The sequence below is a fragment of the Harmonia axyridis genome, chromosome X (assembly GCF_914767665.1).
Source record: "Harmonia axyridis chromosome X, icHarAxyr1.1, whole genome shotgun sequence".
In the NCBI taxonomy this organism is placed as follows: domain Eukaryota; kingdom Metazoa; phylum Arthropoda; class Insecta; order Coleoptera; family Coccinellidae; genus Harmonia; species Harmonia axyridis.
Window position 1 is genome coordinate 1980705 of NC_059508.1, and position 14665 is coordinate 1995369.

The 14665-nt window shown below is 35.7% G+C and overlaps 1 protein-coding gene and 1 pseudogene across 2 annotated transcripts in view; both read right to left on the minus strand.

Moving 5' to 3' along the window:
- The window catches only part of LOC123686013 (lachesin), a 295523-nt gene that overhangs the window by 27992 nt on the left and 252866 nt on the right, over nucleotides 1–14665 (minus strand). For both annotated transcript variants that reach the window (XM_045625925.1, XM_045625924.1), the window contains exon 6: nucleotides 7762–8046. In XM_045625925.1, the coding sequence (XP_045481881.1) occupies nucleotides 7762–8046 (285 nt within the window). The remainder of the gene's footprint in view (nucleotides 1–7761; nucleotides 8047–14665) is intronic.
- On the minus strand, nucleotides 12346–12926 carry LOC123686014 (annotated as a pseudogene).

A 14665-nucleotide genomic window follows, 5' to 3' on the forward strand; every position in this document is an offset into this window, starting at 1 on the left:
CTGGTTTTAGAGTTTTTTTGTTGGTATATTGAATGAAATATCAGATTCTGAAATCGATGTATATTAAAGTTTGAAAGTCTGTGAGCTTTCCAATGTATGGAATTATATTTTTCATTTCGTCATATGTTCCATTCACAATTCGAACTTTTTGAAATTTTTAGACGGTTTATTATTGGAAATAATATCTCGAAATTCCATTGGCGAACTGGATATATTATGAATATGGACGTTACAGCATAACCACAAGGGCTTGTCGTCAATAGGATACAGAAATTGTTTGTATTATATTCAGTTTGTGCACCTGTATTTAGATTACTCCTACGGTTTGATCTAATCCCAGTTTGTAGTTCAAAACTAACTCTCTCGGACATCGTAATGGATTAATCCCCACTGAATTATGTATTGAACATTAATTCCCATATATGGGAAGGTTTGAAAATTTTTTCTGATATGCATTTGGAACACTTGAAGTTTTGGAGTGACAATTTTACAATATGGTTTATTAATTCCTCATAGAATATTTCAATTCATGCAAAGCCATTGAAAAAATCAGAACAGGGTGGACTACAAACATGAAATTCATAACCAATTCGTACATTTGTGGCTGTACAGTGCATCCCATTTTGGGTGAGACAGCCAGGTTTCTCGCTTGTTATTTAAAATAGAGTCTTGCGGTTTTCACGTTCCTGTCCTATTTTTTCGTGAAACTCACGTTGGTCTAATCAGATTTTGCATAATTGTTTCCGTTCAAGAGATACAGGGCGATTTTGGAAAGTGATACTTTTCGGACCCCTCCTCTATCTCCGAAGTTATTAGAAATAATGCTGAGCTAAAAACTACGTCTGAATCAGAATTCTGCGTAGAATCCAGTGGCGTATTCATTTTTTTTTCGGGGTATGGTTTTGAAGATTCATTACAAATCTATATTTTTTTGATGGAACACCCTGTATATCATTACTTCGTTCAATTCGTTATTTTTTTCCCTTCAAAATGATGTATAATACTATGTAGGTAGGATGTTCAGAGAGGAAGACGTACGGATCAACCATTATTATAAACGCCACAGCAAACATTAAATGAAAACCTGTATTGGGAATGGGCGTGTTTTGTTGCAAAAAGATTTGGTTCGGCCCAGACATAATTTTTTTAAATTATTAATACTTCCTCTGGTCATTTTTACGCTGAATAAACATCTGTATCAAATTCTTTGATTTCGCAATATCCACCTGAGAACTAGTCGAGCGATTCCATCACCTAACTCTAACTTCTGAACTTTTCTTATTGGTACTAGATTTATTGAGCATTAAAATCGCATGCAGAAGTTCGAAAAAAACCTTGCTCCTTAAGTTTTTCCTTCTTTATTCGAATATCCCATCAAATTCGAGGAATTTTGATAAACGGGATGTTTTTTTGGATTTAATCTTATTCAACAATTTTTCCTATGCCGAACCTGAGAAATTCAGTTGCTATGTCTGTATGAAGCATTTCTTGCAGAGAATGAACGTACAAAATATTATGAAATTATATTGGCTGGTTCGAAAGTTATGAGTAATTGCATATAGGTTATTCTGACTCGCCTGAGTGTCCTCTATCTACCCATAGTTTCCACCCATGAATCATCCTGTATATATTATTTTTATTAGTATATGTTAAAATTTTTCATCAATGTAAAATGGCTTTGCCGTCTGATCAAATAAATAAATAAATAAATATTTCAATATCATGGATATGTGTTTTGCAGTTCTCGAAGGAAGATTAATTCTTATTTTGTTTCCTTGATTTTTTGCATGAAATTGGATTCATCGATCGAGCTGAAAGCATCAATGATTTATTTCTATTAATTTTGAACTAAATTTCATGCAAATAACATATTTCCTGAAAAAATCTTTGGACGGTTTATGACAGACGAATTTCTGTTATTATATTGTTCGATTCTACTCGTTTTCAAACGTGAACTAGGAAATTTTCAGAATATTTTCAAAAGTTTAAAATGCACAATAACTAATCAAAAGTATTGAAAATGATAGAAGCAAGACTTTGGATTTAAGGGAAAATCCTTTTTTAGTGAGACTAATAATGAAAGGTGATATTGTCGCGAAGATATATCTGAACTCATAGAAAGTCTACTGGAACCAGCATCACTTCATTTTAATCATCCCTTATCAAGGTTTCCCAGCAATTATCTTGAAGTGAAATATTTTATCAGTGAAAAATTCGTAGCAGATGTTTGTCCTTTTTCCTCGACCTGGACCCAGTGTTAACAAAGAAATCCAAATTTTTTCTTATTCCCCTGGGATATTTCCATTACCGAAATAGATTACGGGAAAACGAGTCAATTATTTCAAGGGGCTTGACGAATATGTTCGACCCTCACCATCATATGTCTACCCGTAGGATCGATCCTTTGAAAAAGTGCGAACCCGCTTAAAGACATCATCACCCTCCATTTAAATGCTTTGTTTTAACTAGGACCTATTATTTGGATCCGCCCACGCCATTTCCACCGGATAAGTGCCCTCGAGTTGTTCGGATCTGTTTTTCCGACTCGCAACACCAAGAATGCAAATTGATATCAATCGGGAAATAAGCGATTTAATAACGATTAACATAGTTTTTTCAATGAGAACGCCAATGGTGGTTAGTATTCGACTAGGAATTATGCTCATTAAAGGGTATGAAAGAGTTTATTTCAATAGGAATCCTACAATTTAAAATGGATTTGATGGCAATACTGTGCATTATTTTCTGACATTTCCTGTGTCATTTGTATTAATTGGGTTATATACAGGGTGGCCATTTGAAAACGAAACAGACAAGATTACAGACGAAATAAAGTTTTTCGATAGAAATGCTCGGACAGGTCGATTTCTGTTTCGAGGGGAACAACTTAAGATGTAGGTTACGGACGCATAGCGCTTCAACCCTTGCTACTACAACCCTCACCCCCAAATTTTGAATAGGGGAGATGGGGTGAGTGATACCTCATTTGAAAGGTATTTTTATACTGATTTCAGCACAGTAATTGTTTTTTCATTTTATGCATTAGTTCTCGAAATATTCTTAACTAAGTATTTGAAAATGAAGTAGTGTTTTCATGGCACTTGTAGTGTTTTGTGAAAAATCGACATTTTGAGCTTCAAAACAACCATGACTGTGGCTTCCTTCCTAACTAACTAACGCATGAATATTTCGAGAACTAATGCATAAAATGAAAAAACAATTACTGTGCTGAAATCAGTATGAAAATAGCTTTAAATTGAGGTATCACTCACCCCATCTTCCCTATTCAAAAATTGGGGGTGGGGGTTGTAGCAGCAAGGGTTGAAGCGCTATGCGTCCGTAACCTACATCTTAAGTTGTTCCCCTCGAAACAGAAATCGACCTGTCCGAGCATTTCTATCGAAAAACTTTATTTCGTCTGTAATCTCGTCTGTTTCGTTTTCAAATGGCCACCCTGTATAATTTAATCATATTGTACGCTTCAACAACGTTGATCTTCAGAGCACAAGCATTCCGAAATTTTGAAGTTCGATTTACAGGGTTAGGACTATTGAAATAAGTCCACCAAACTTTGGAACAAGCCAACGTTTGGTCTATAAATTAGGTGTACAACTTTGCTTCCGCTGTTTTGCAATAGATGCCTAAAGTGGTAAGTGGTATTCGAAATAAAGAGATCGTAGATAAGCTAAGGTATTCGTAAACATAACGCCATAGAAAAATTAGTTGATTTGTGTCTGCACCATGAAATTATTCTCAATTAAACATGTTAGCTTACGAGCCATATTCTCGTTATTCGCGGGAAGTTCTAATTTTCTGCTTTAATATGAAGAAATCTGCGGCTGAGGCCCATCGAATGCTCTCAAATACCTATGGTGAGGTGAAAGAACGCGCCGAGAGTGGTTTCAACGCTTCAAGAACAGTGGTTTTGACGTTGAAGACCAGCATGGTGGTGGAAGAGAGAAGGTTTTCGAAGATGCAGATTGGAGGCATTAGTTGATCAAGACTCGTATCAAAAGCAAAAAGAATTGGCAGGACGCAACAAACCATTTCAAAAAAGGGAATGACTCAGAAACGAGGAAATTGGGTGCCGTACGAATTGATGCCAAAATATGTTGAACGGCATTTGTTTGCTTGGGAACAGCTGCTTCATAAGCAAAGACGGAAGAGATTTATGCATCGCATTGTGACTGGAGACGAAAAATGGGTTCATTACGATAATCTCAAGAGCAGAAAATCATGGGGACATCCCGGCCATGCTTCCACGTCGACGGCCAAACCGAATATCCACGGTTCCAAGGTCATGCTCAGCATGGGTGGGACCAGCTCGGCGTAGTGTATTATGCGTTATTAAAACCGACTGAAACAATTACAGGTGATCGTTATAGAACGCAGTTCATGCGTCGTGGATCGTTTCAAAAGATGACCACTTTTTTGAACGCGGGATTCGTACGCTGCCCGAGAGATAGGAGAAAGTAGTGGCCAGCGATGGACAATACTTTTTTACAATAAAGCCTCGAATTTCGGAAAAAAAAACGGCGGAAGCAAAGTGGTACGCCCATGTAAAAATAATTCTTATTGAAACATGATTGTGGGATTTCCTAATGGTAATCTAGGAATATGCAGATTTACTGACGCAAGCAAATTCACATAGGTATAAATAAAAGATAACAGAGTAGAAGTTTGAAATATTTGCTTACCAAGTACATTCAGTCGAATAGAGATGAATTAATCTGAGTACAGGGAATATTGTGAATATACGGTAACATTTTATTAAATGTATAAAAACTAATACAGAGTGGCATAAATACTAAAAAAACTTTTATCAAATTACAATCACCATCAATATCAATATCGAAACATTCTATGAGGGAATTGTTAGCTGATACGTCCACATATGAGAAAATAAGGACAGATGCTACTTTGAAATTTGAAAGACAAGCTAATAACTTAGTCATAAAGTATATACAGGGTGTCCCAGGAAGAATGCGACAAACGAATACCATAAATTAAGGTCATCATGGAGGACCAGTATCAAGATGTTTCAATCGCCTGAGTGCCTTCGTTGGGGATATACAGGGTGATGTTCATCTCATGAGTGAAATTTTACAGTTCAATAACTATTTAACTAATCGACCGAATAATTTCAAATTTTGAAGTTTTGTCACCGTTTTCTATCGCCTTCCTTCAATATTTCTGAATTCGAGTAAATCAGATCCGGACTAGGAAAATTTCAGACTTCCTATTTTCGTGAATACTGGATCACCCTGTACGTGAACATTATGATTTTTTCCTGATGTCGGAACCACAAAGAATCAATTCATTATAAAAATCCTAAATCCCTGCTTGACACGGTCATACTGGGTGATCAATAAACATTCCTTTATGAGTGAAATTTTTTTCAGTTCAATAACTCTTCAACAAATCCACCGAATAATTTCAATTTTTGAAGTTTTGTTGCCCTTTACTATCGCCTTCCTTCAATATTTCTTAAATCGAATAAATCAGATCCGGACTAACAAAATTTTAGACTTCTAGATCATACAAAATGCGTACAATTAAAAATTTAATTCACAGATCGATACACCTTAGTTCCAACTAATTTCAGGAGGAGAAGGAAATTTGAGGATGAATAACTATCCCAAATACGAATGAAGGTATAAATGAATAGAAACAGATTATACACACATGGGATACAAATCGCCCAGAAAACTAGATAGTCCGATTCTTTCGATTTACATTCATTTCGGATCTCAGTCAGAATATCGCACGAACCTTTACAGAAAAATCAACAACAACAAAATTGGTATAGTACAATCTGAAAACCACACGCAGTCTATTTTCTAAATGATACAACACATATTGATAATCAATCTAATATGGTATTTAAAATACCTTTCCAGGGATGCTCAAGAATTTATATTTGGCAATCCAAACAACTATTAATAAACGCGACAACATAAATATTTTATTGCGATGAGAAATTCAGAGATAGGGACAACCATCCTTGCTGAACATAATTTAATAGAAGATCATACGTTTGACTTCAATAACGCTAAGATAATGGAGCCAGGTATTTGCTAATTAATTAGACAGATATAGTGAATTCCAAAACCCATAAATATGTTAACATATGATATCTGTATGAAGATCAAAACATTACTCATTTAACAGTTTGTTTCGACGGTGATTGCAATTTGATAAAAGATTTTTTATAAGTTAGGTATGCCATTCTGTCTCAGTTTTCATACATTTAACGAAGTCTTACTGTATATTTCCAATATTCTCTGTACTCAGATAAATTATTCTGTATTCAACCAAATGAATGGTGAGCGAATATTTTAAATTTATTCTCCGTTTCCTTTTATTTATAAATATGCATAATTTCAACTCATACCTATTTTGCTTGTTTTCTCTGTAGTCTAAATATATAGATGAAACGTTGGCTTAGTCCAAATTGATCGACTCATTTCAATAGTCCTAATCCTGTAAATCGAAGTTCAACATGTTGGCTCAAGGACATGAGAACACCAAAACCATTTCGAAACTCTTAATTACCCAAAAAGTTACTTCAGACCGATACACCGATCAAAAATAATTAACCGAAATCATATTTTTTTTTGCAGATAATCCGTTATTGTCTCATCAATGCTTCCTGCCGAATGAATTTCAATGATCCAAAGTTATCTGATCAATTTTATGACTTTTTCTACAATCGCGTGCGAATAACTCATCGATATCGTCATTTTTCCACCAAATTCATATTCGGTATGTCCTCTTATCGGTGAATTTCAGTCCATCAATTCATTCATACTCTTTGTCGAGATTTTCTGGTTCGAGGAATGTGATTTAATGAATCATGGTGAACCCCGAAGCATCGAAAAGCAAAGCTTTTTCAAACTAGCCCAATCGCTATTCTATTAAATATTCCAATTTATGCTTTGGATCTGATATCCATCAATTGAAACAGAAACTGTTATGTGGTTCTGTATTCTGATCTCCAAATCAAGATAATTCGTCTATTTTCCACTGAAGAGGAAATACAATTTTGTTTCACTTTTTCGGTTTGAGATGAATAAAATGTATACAAGGTGATTTATTGGTAAATGGGCGGAAGCTAAGGGTAGATATAGACTGAGGCGAGTCAGAAGAATCTATATTTGAAGGACCTATCTCTCTTTTCGAGATACTTTCTGTGGGGCTATGTGAAGTCATTGGTCTATGCGGATAAGCCACAAACCCCTGACCATTTGGAAGACAACATTCGCCGTGTTATTGCCGATATACGGCCACAAATGTTGGAAGAAGTCATCGAAAATTGGACGTCTAGATTGGACTACATCCGAGCCAGCCGTGGCGGTCATATGCCAGAAATCATATTTAAAATGTAATGCCACAAGATTATCTTGCGGATGAATAAAATTCATGTCAATCGAATAATCCATCGTTGTTTTATTGCAATTCAAAGTTCTATAGCTCTAAAAAAAACACACTTTATATACGTAACACTTCGTATAGTCTAGCTAGCCAAAAGCCCTGATCAAATCAGGGGATGAAGAGGGAGAGAAGAAGCAATTCCTTTCAAACAATCCCTTCTCATTACCGAATCAATACAGCGGAAAATCGCTTAATCGTTTTTTCGCAACAACAAGATCTCGAATCCGTTCGAAAAAAAGAAAAAGATCATATAATTTCGTCTGGCAGAAGATAGTTGAGCGAACGGGAAACGTTCGTTTGTGACTTAAGTGGATATATTTTATTTACCGTATAGTCGGATGGAGCCTTCAGTTTCCCCCAGAGAATTCTTGGAGATACATCGATAGTTGCCGAAGTCGCCGGTTTGTAGGTTTCGCACCGTCAGTTTCATGTGCGCTCTGTAGCTGTTCTCCATCGTCTCCGTGCCGTACTTCTTCGTTGGCAACAGCATAACGTTGTCGTAGACCCAGTAGCTAATGGCTCTTGGATAGGCCTCGGTATGACAATCTATTGTGACGTCAGTGCCTGCCGGGGCACCCACCAGCTGGTTTGGTACCCATATCATCGGAGAGACTGCAACAAATAAACATATTTTAATATGAGATTTCGACATTTCTGAAGGGTAGGCCAGTCTATAGGTATACAGGTGGAATTAGTGAGGGTTAGAAAACAAGATGAGATGTGAAGACTTTTTAACATATTCGATGTTTAAGATTATAGGAGCTACTCAATCGAATCGACATAATCTTTTATCAATTATACACCGAATGAATCCTTGAAGATCACATACCTATATTTGGTTGTGTGGTCTCCAATGGTGACGTCAGTTATTTGCAGAGTTTTTCGATATTTTGCTTGTATTTTCTATACTTTATTTTGCTCAGAGCTTGAAATTGAGATTTTATCCGGTCAGATCTGATGTAACTCAAATATTAGAATTTTGTGTTTGATATTCTTTTTGAAATATCTAAAATTATATTTTATATACATAAAGTACAACTTTGCATCCGCCGTTTTTTTCCAAAATTCGAGGCTCTATTGTAAATTACTGGTTAGACATTTATGATTCGAAGCATTTTTCAACGCTGACCACTACTTTCTCCCATCTTTCGGGCAGCGTATGAATCCCAGGTTGAAAAAACTGGTGGTAGTCCGAGGGAGCAACATCTGGAGAATACGGCGGATGGGGTAGAAATTCCCATTTTAATGTTTCCAAGTATGTCTTGACCACTTTTGCAACATGGGGTCGAGCATTGTCATGCTGTAAAATCACTTTATCATGTTTTTCATTGTGCTGCGACCGTTTCTCTTTTAATACTCGGCCCAAACGCATTAATTGCGTTCGATAACGATCGCCTGTGATTGTTTCAGTCGATTTTGACTACGCATAATACACTACGCCGAGCTGGTCTCAACCAATAGTGAGCATGACCTTGGAACTGTGAATATTCGGTTTGGCCGTCGACTTGGAAGCATGGCCGGAATATCCCCAAGCTTTCTGCACTTGGGATTGTCGTAATGAAACCATTTCTTGTCTCCAGTCACAATGCGATGCATAAATACCTTCCGTCTTTGCCTTGCAAGCAGCTGTTCACAAGCAAACAAACGCCGTTCAACATCTCTCGATTTCAACTCGTACGGTACCTAATTTCCTTGTTTCTAAATCGTCCCCATGACTTTTAGGCATTTTGAAATGACTTGCTGCGTCACTCCCAATGATATGCCAATTCTTGTTGCCTTCAACTCTGCATTTTCGAAAATCCTCTCTCTTCCAACGCCATGCTGGTCTTCGAAATCACCGTTCTTGAAATATTGAAACCACTCTTGGCACGTTCTTTTACTAAAAGCGGCCTCACCATAGATATTTGAGAGCATTCGATGAGCCTCAGCCGCAAATGTCTTCATATTAAAGCAGAAAAGTAAAACCTCCCGCCCAGAATTTGGATCGTAAGCTGACATGTTTAATCGAGAATAACTTTATGATGCAGACACAAATCGACTGATATTTCGATGGCGTTATGTTTACAAACACCTACAATTATTGTATAAACATTCATTGCAGAATGGCTGAAGCGAAGTTGTACATCTAATACTTGAGTCAAGCATGAAATTCAATCGAACTTTTTTCTTTGAATTCTCAAGGTAAAGGATGATCAATATAATTTTCATCTATTCGAAGTGACACAATTAATTATTATTAGTTATGAGTAATGGTTTAGACCAAGACCAAGAGCATGAACTGTTCTCAACTTAGGAGTGAAGGATATTTTTTCATTGAATGATAATTCTGCTTAATTCTGCTGTTTTGGTCATTCATATACGAAACGCCTTTCCATTGAGAAGAGAATCATATTGATTATAATTTGCACATAAACAGCACCAAGTTTTGATAGTTGTAACGATTTTGAAATGTGGTGACTCTTTATTCACTTCTCCAAGGAGGTGTAGAGGTGTACAAGGCAGGTACTAATGAATAGTTTCGGCGTTGATTCCGCGATGGAATGCGGTAATCAATCAATGAAAGAAGCGCCAAAAATATTTGCTGAGAACTTCCCCATCAAAGTAATAACTACAGCACTGCATAAGTAGCTAATTCATTGCATAAAGTATTTGAGACGAGAATAAAAGATGCAGTATATTTAATGGTCCCTCTACTTCTAAGATGAAAATGAACTGTTGAATTTCAATAGAAAAGGTATAGTTTTTTAGGAATTTATCGCTCATTAAGTTTGTAATTAAATTGAATCGAAAATTAAAAAGAAAATTAGCTTATGCAAAATTTGAAATGAAAATAAAATTCAACATCCTGTCGACTTCTTGCATTCTTGGTTGAACTACCCCTGGATGTTGATATTTTTTAGGATGCTGGCTTTACCCACCTCGATTTTTTGTAGCAGCAAAGGGTACATCTGAATCAGCTTAATTGAATACTGGTTTATGTAGAATTATTTCATTATCGTCGGTGTCGACCCTAACTCCGAAAATACAGGGTTTTGTTTCCGAATCACATCAAGAATACAATATTTATACAGAATCGTGTAACGGCACGATTCGATATCGATATTAAATGGAATGCTTTATTTGCTCAGAACTCTGAAAATTCAACCTGAATAATTGACATATCGAACAATTCCTGAAAGCTGTAATTTGCTGAGTGTACATAATGAAATATGCCGAATTAATTGGTGATATCGAGATAAAAACTGCTAATGCGTTGGACGAAGTTGATTAGAATGCCAAAAAAGTGTCACAATTTTGACAGGAAACTGATTGGAATTTTGATTAAGTCTATTCCGATTGAGTTAGTTGATATTTTTTCGAAGAGCCCTATCATTAGTATTTTGAATTTAGTTCTGCGTATTCAACAACACAGACTGACGAAAAAATCTAAAACTTCAAAAGTATTGATCGAACTATTGTATCCAATCCAAGTATTGATCCAAACAGGAATTCTGTCTATAGTATTTACTATTCTTCTCTCCAGTGCTTCAATTACATTTGAAAGTTGTAAAAAAATTGTACTACTTTAGATGTTTGAATAAATTTTGATTGGATTGATTGAAGTCCAACAATTTCTGATACATATTTTCAGTTCCTATTTTGACGCGCTTGTTCTAGAAAACATCGGGCTACCATTATATTATGCTCAATTATGGGTTACTCATGAATTATACTATAATTTAGGTACTTTTAGAATAAACAAGGCCCTCGACATTGACTTCAATATACTTCTGGCTGAGTTTCATTTGATGGGTTTTTCCAAATACTCCAACAAGATGCGCTTAATAGTTTCAAATTCTTAGGGTGCAATATGAGTTCGTATTAAAATACACTATTCACACAGCCTCTTAGACCGTTTTCCAGAAAATTTGGGAGACATGAGTGAGGAACAAGGTTATGGAGGACCGCTACCAAGGAAGATGGGACATGCACATGATGACAGATTAATGTTGGAGTTTAAAAAAGGACTGTTGAAAAAAACATTCAAGAATGTCGCGGAAAAGAAGCTTTCGAAATATTGAGTGACTATTTGATTTCTCAAATTTTTTGTTCGTTTGTTACGACCTACTATTGTATTTTGTATACCTAAAAAAAATTTCGTATCTACCTTTGTTAACCACATTCACGGATTTGAGTTGAAATAATTTAACTTATATATCTCTAAAATTGTATATCTTTAAAATTTGAGCTCCTAGGTGAATATGAATAAGTTATTTGAATTCAGAATATCACATTAATATAGAATCAGCTCAGAAACCTCCACACCAAAACAGCTGTTCCCCTGTGTGATATACAAATCTATATCTATACCTACTACTACATTCACCCGAAATGTACAACTTTTTTTATGATGATCTTTCTAGAATTTCTCTTACTGCTTCATGCATTGATATGAGATCAATGCATGAAGCAGTAAGAGAAATTCTAGAAAGATCATCGTAAAAAAAGTTGTACATTTCGGGTGAAATTTTCACAAAATTGTGGATGACCTGATGATAGCAACTGAATTCAAGCTTTTTGTGGACCCTATGGTGATTGATTGAGTTTCAGTGGTATAAATAATGAGTATTTATACCACTGAAACTCAATCAATTACCATAGGGTCCACAAAAAGCTTGAATTCAGTTGCTATCATCAGGTCATCCTCAATTGTGTGAAAATTTCCTATTCTTCAAGAGCCAGAAATCTTGGTCTGATTGTGAATGGAACATTCTCTTGGAATACGCAAATTACGAGCTCGAGTAAAATTTTTTCTTATTGCTCGCATCGACAACGTCTCCTAAAAAACTTTTGTCATTCCAAACTAGAAAAAATCTTCATTTTTGACTTTTACTCCTTATATTTGATTTTTGAAATTGTTTATTACATATTTTACAAATATGCCTCTGGGAATTGGAAGATTACTTGTCTTCCATTCAACTTCTTATAGATGGAGGAGAAAGTATCAACTTTGTGTTCTATGTTGGTTTGTTGATTCTTATCTAAATGAACTTTAATAAGCTGAGAACCATTCAACTTCACTCTTATCCTCTTGCCGATAATTTCAGCTGGATAAATTAAGTGATCCAAAATAGCATCATACACAGCAGTCAATGTGCGAGATCTTGGGCGCTTCTGCTTGCTCCTAGTCCTAGTTTTACGTGTGGGCTTATTCAAAATCTTGCGTTCACCAACGAAAACTACATGCCTACCACTAAATTTCTTCTCAAGTTCCCTGACCAAGTCAGGATTGCAATTTTTGGAACTGTTTTAGTTTGGGCATCGGCACATAGATGATGATTGACTTTTTATTGTTGCAATCTATTTCCTTAGCCTTAGTAACGTGGAGCTCCCTGAGTTGAGCTTTCAAATCAGAGCTCTGTTCCAATTCCAATAAAGCTTGAGCCACTTGGGACTCAAACTGATCGGGATCAGCACCTCCAGCTCTTATTATTTTATTAGCCATCGTGACATCAAAGAGGATTATAACGATGAACAACGATTGAACAAGCTCGAACGCTTGTGGAATGCTGATATGAAATTCATCTACAATTTGAGGAAATGTGATCACGTCAGTTAGTTTCAGCAAGACCTGAATTTGTTAGCCATGAAACAACGTAGCATTTGGTATACGCTGATTTCTGGGATGTGAGGTTCTGGGATCGCAGGAACATACGTATTTATTATATTGCAATCTGTGGCTTCTTGAAGACGACGTTCCTCAACAAGGGCGCTTGGCTATCTCACATAGAGAATACCTGCACGCTCAACAAATTTTTCTCACAATAGTCTTTTTGTTCAGCAGTTCTGGAATCATATAGTTCCAGGGCATTGAGTTTTTTAATCACCTTCCCAAAAATGTTGAGCGCCTGGACTCTCGAGGGTACAAAAAAAGTGTTAAGTCAATGCTTTTGAAAAAATGTTTTTATAGTGTTGCTGAATTTCTGAATGACAAACTGTTCTGATGTCAAATTTCTTTCTTTTTTTTTGTATTTGTATTTATTTTATCTGTATATTGTACTTTTATACAGGGTGTTTCCTAAACATGCGGCAAAAATTCAGGGGGTTGTTCCTTGGACTATTTTAAGCATGTTTTGTCCTTGGATGATTTTTGAAAAACCTCTTTGTTTCGAAGATACAGGGCGAACAACATTTTTCATATTTTTAAAATTAATAATAGTTTAAATAAAATGCGTACCGCACTGTGTTTACTAAGAAGGTACAATTTATTTTTAAATTTGTTTAACCAATTACTAAAAACGGCCAGTTTCCAGTAGAAAATGTGGAAGACTTGCGAAATCGGATCATTGCTGGGTGTAACTTAATAAGAAATGATCCTGGTGTTTTTGAAAGGGTTCGGCAGTCAATGAGGAGAAGATTGGATGCTTGTATGCTGGCTAGAGGTGGTCATTTTCAACAGTTTTTGTAGGTTGAGTTGAATTTTCATGTAATTTTTCATAATAAAATGTTATTATCTGAAATTTTGTTTCCCCTATATCTTCGAAACAAATAGGTTTTTCAAAAATCATCAAAGGACAAAATATTCTTAGAATAGTCCAAGGAACAACCCCCTGAATTTTTGCCGCATGTTTAGGAAACACCCTGTATATCTACATATTTATTTATTAGTGCCAGTATATGTCGCATTATATTGTACTTAACTGACTTATCTCATACATAATTTGTCCTAAGAGATTCAATAAATTATTTATTTATTTATTTTGAAAGCCGTCTCTCAATTCATCTCAATTCTAAGAAGTATTTAACAAGAACAAATCTCAATATGTGAGTCCGTATATTTCTTGGACCAGTTCTTCTGATACCTATACCTTTTCACTCTCTCTTTCAATAAGGAAAATTCAAATTACAATTGCAGTTGCATTATTAAGTTGGGGACTATTCTTGGAGAAAAAGAGGCTTTCTAACTTTAGTAGTTCTAGCCTTTTATTCTTGGCTTCATATAAGCTCACTCTTCGTTCCCCAATGACCAACACAATACAGAAAAATAACATTCTGCGATATTAAAAACAACGAAAGATCCATAATGTGAAAAAGAGAACTGAAAAATGAACCGTCTGAAAGATATCACCACTGTTTGGAAAGTGCAATTCCTTCCAAGCCGCAGGATAAGGAAGAATTCCTGCGGGATAAGCGGGAGAATAGAGCGCCTTTTCCGTGAAATGTGTATCAAATTATTTCGTCGACCAGCAGT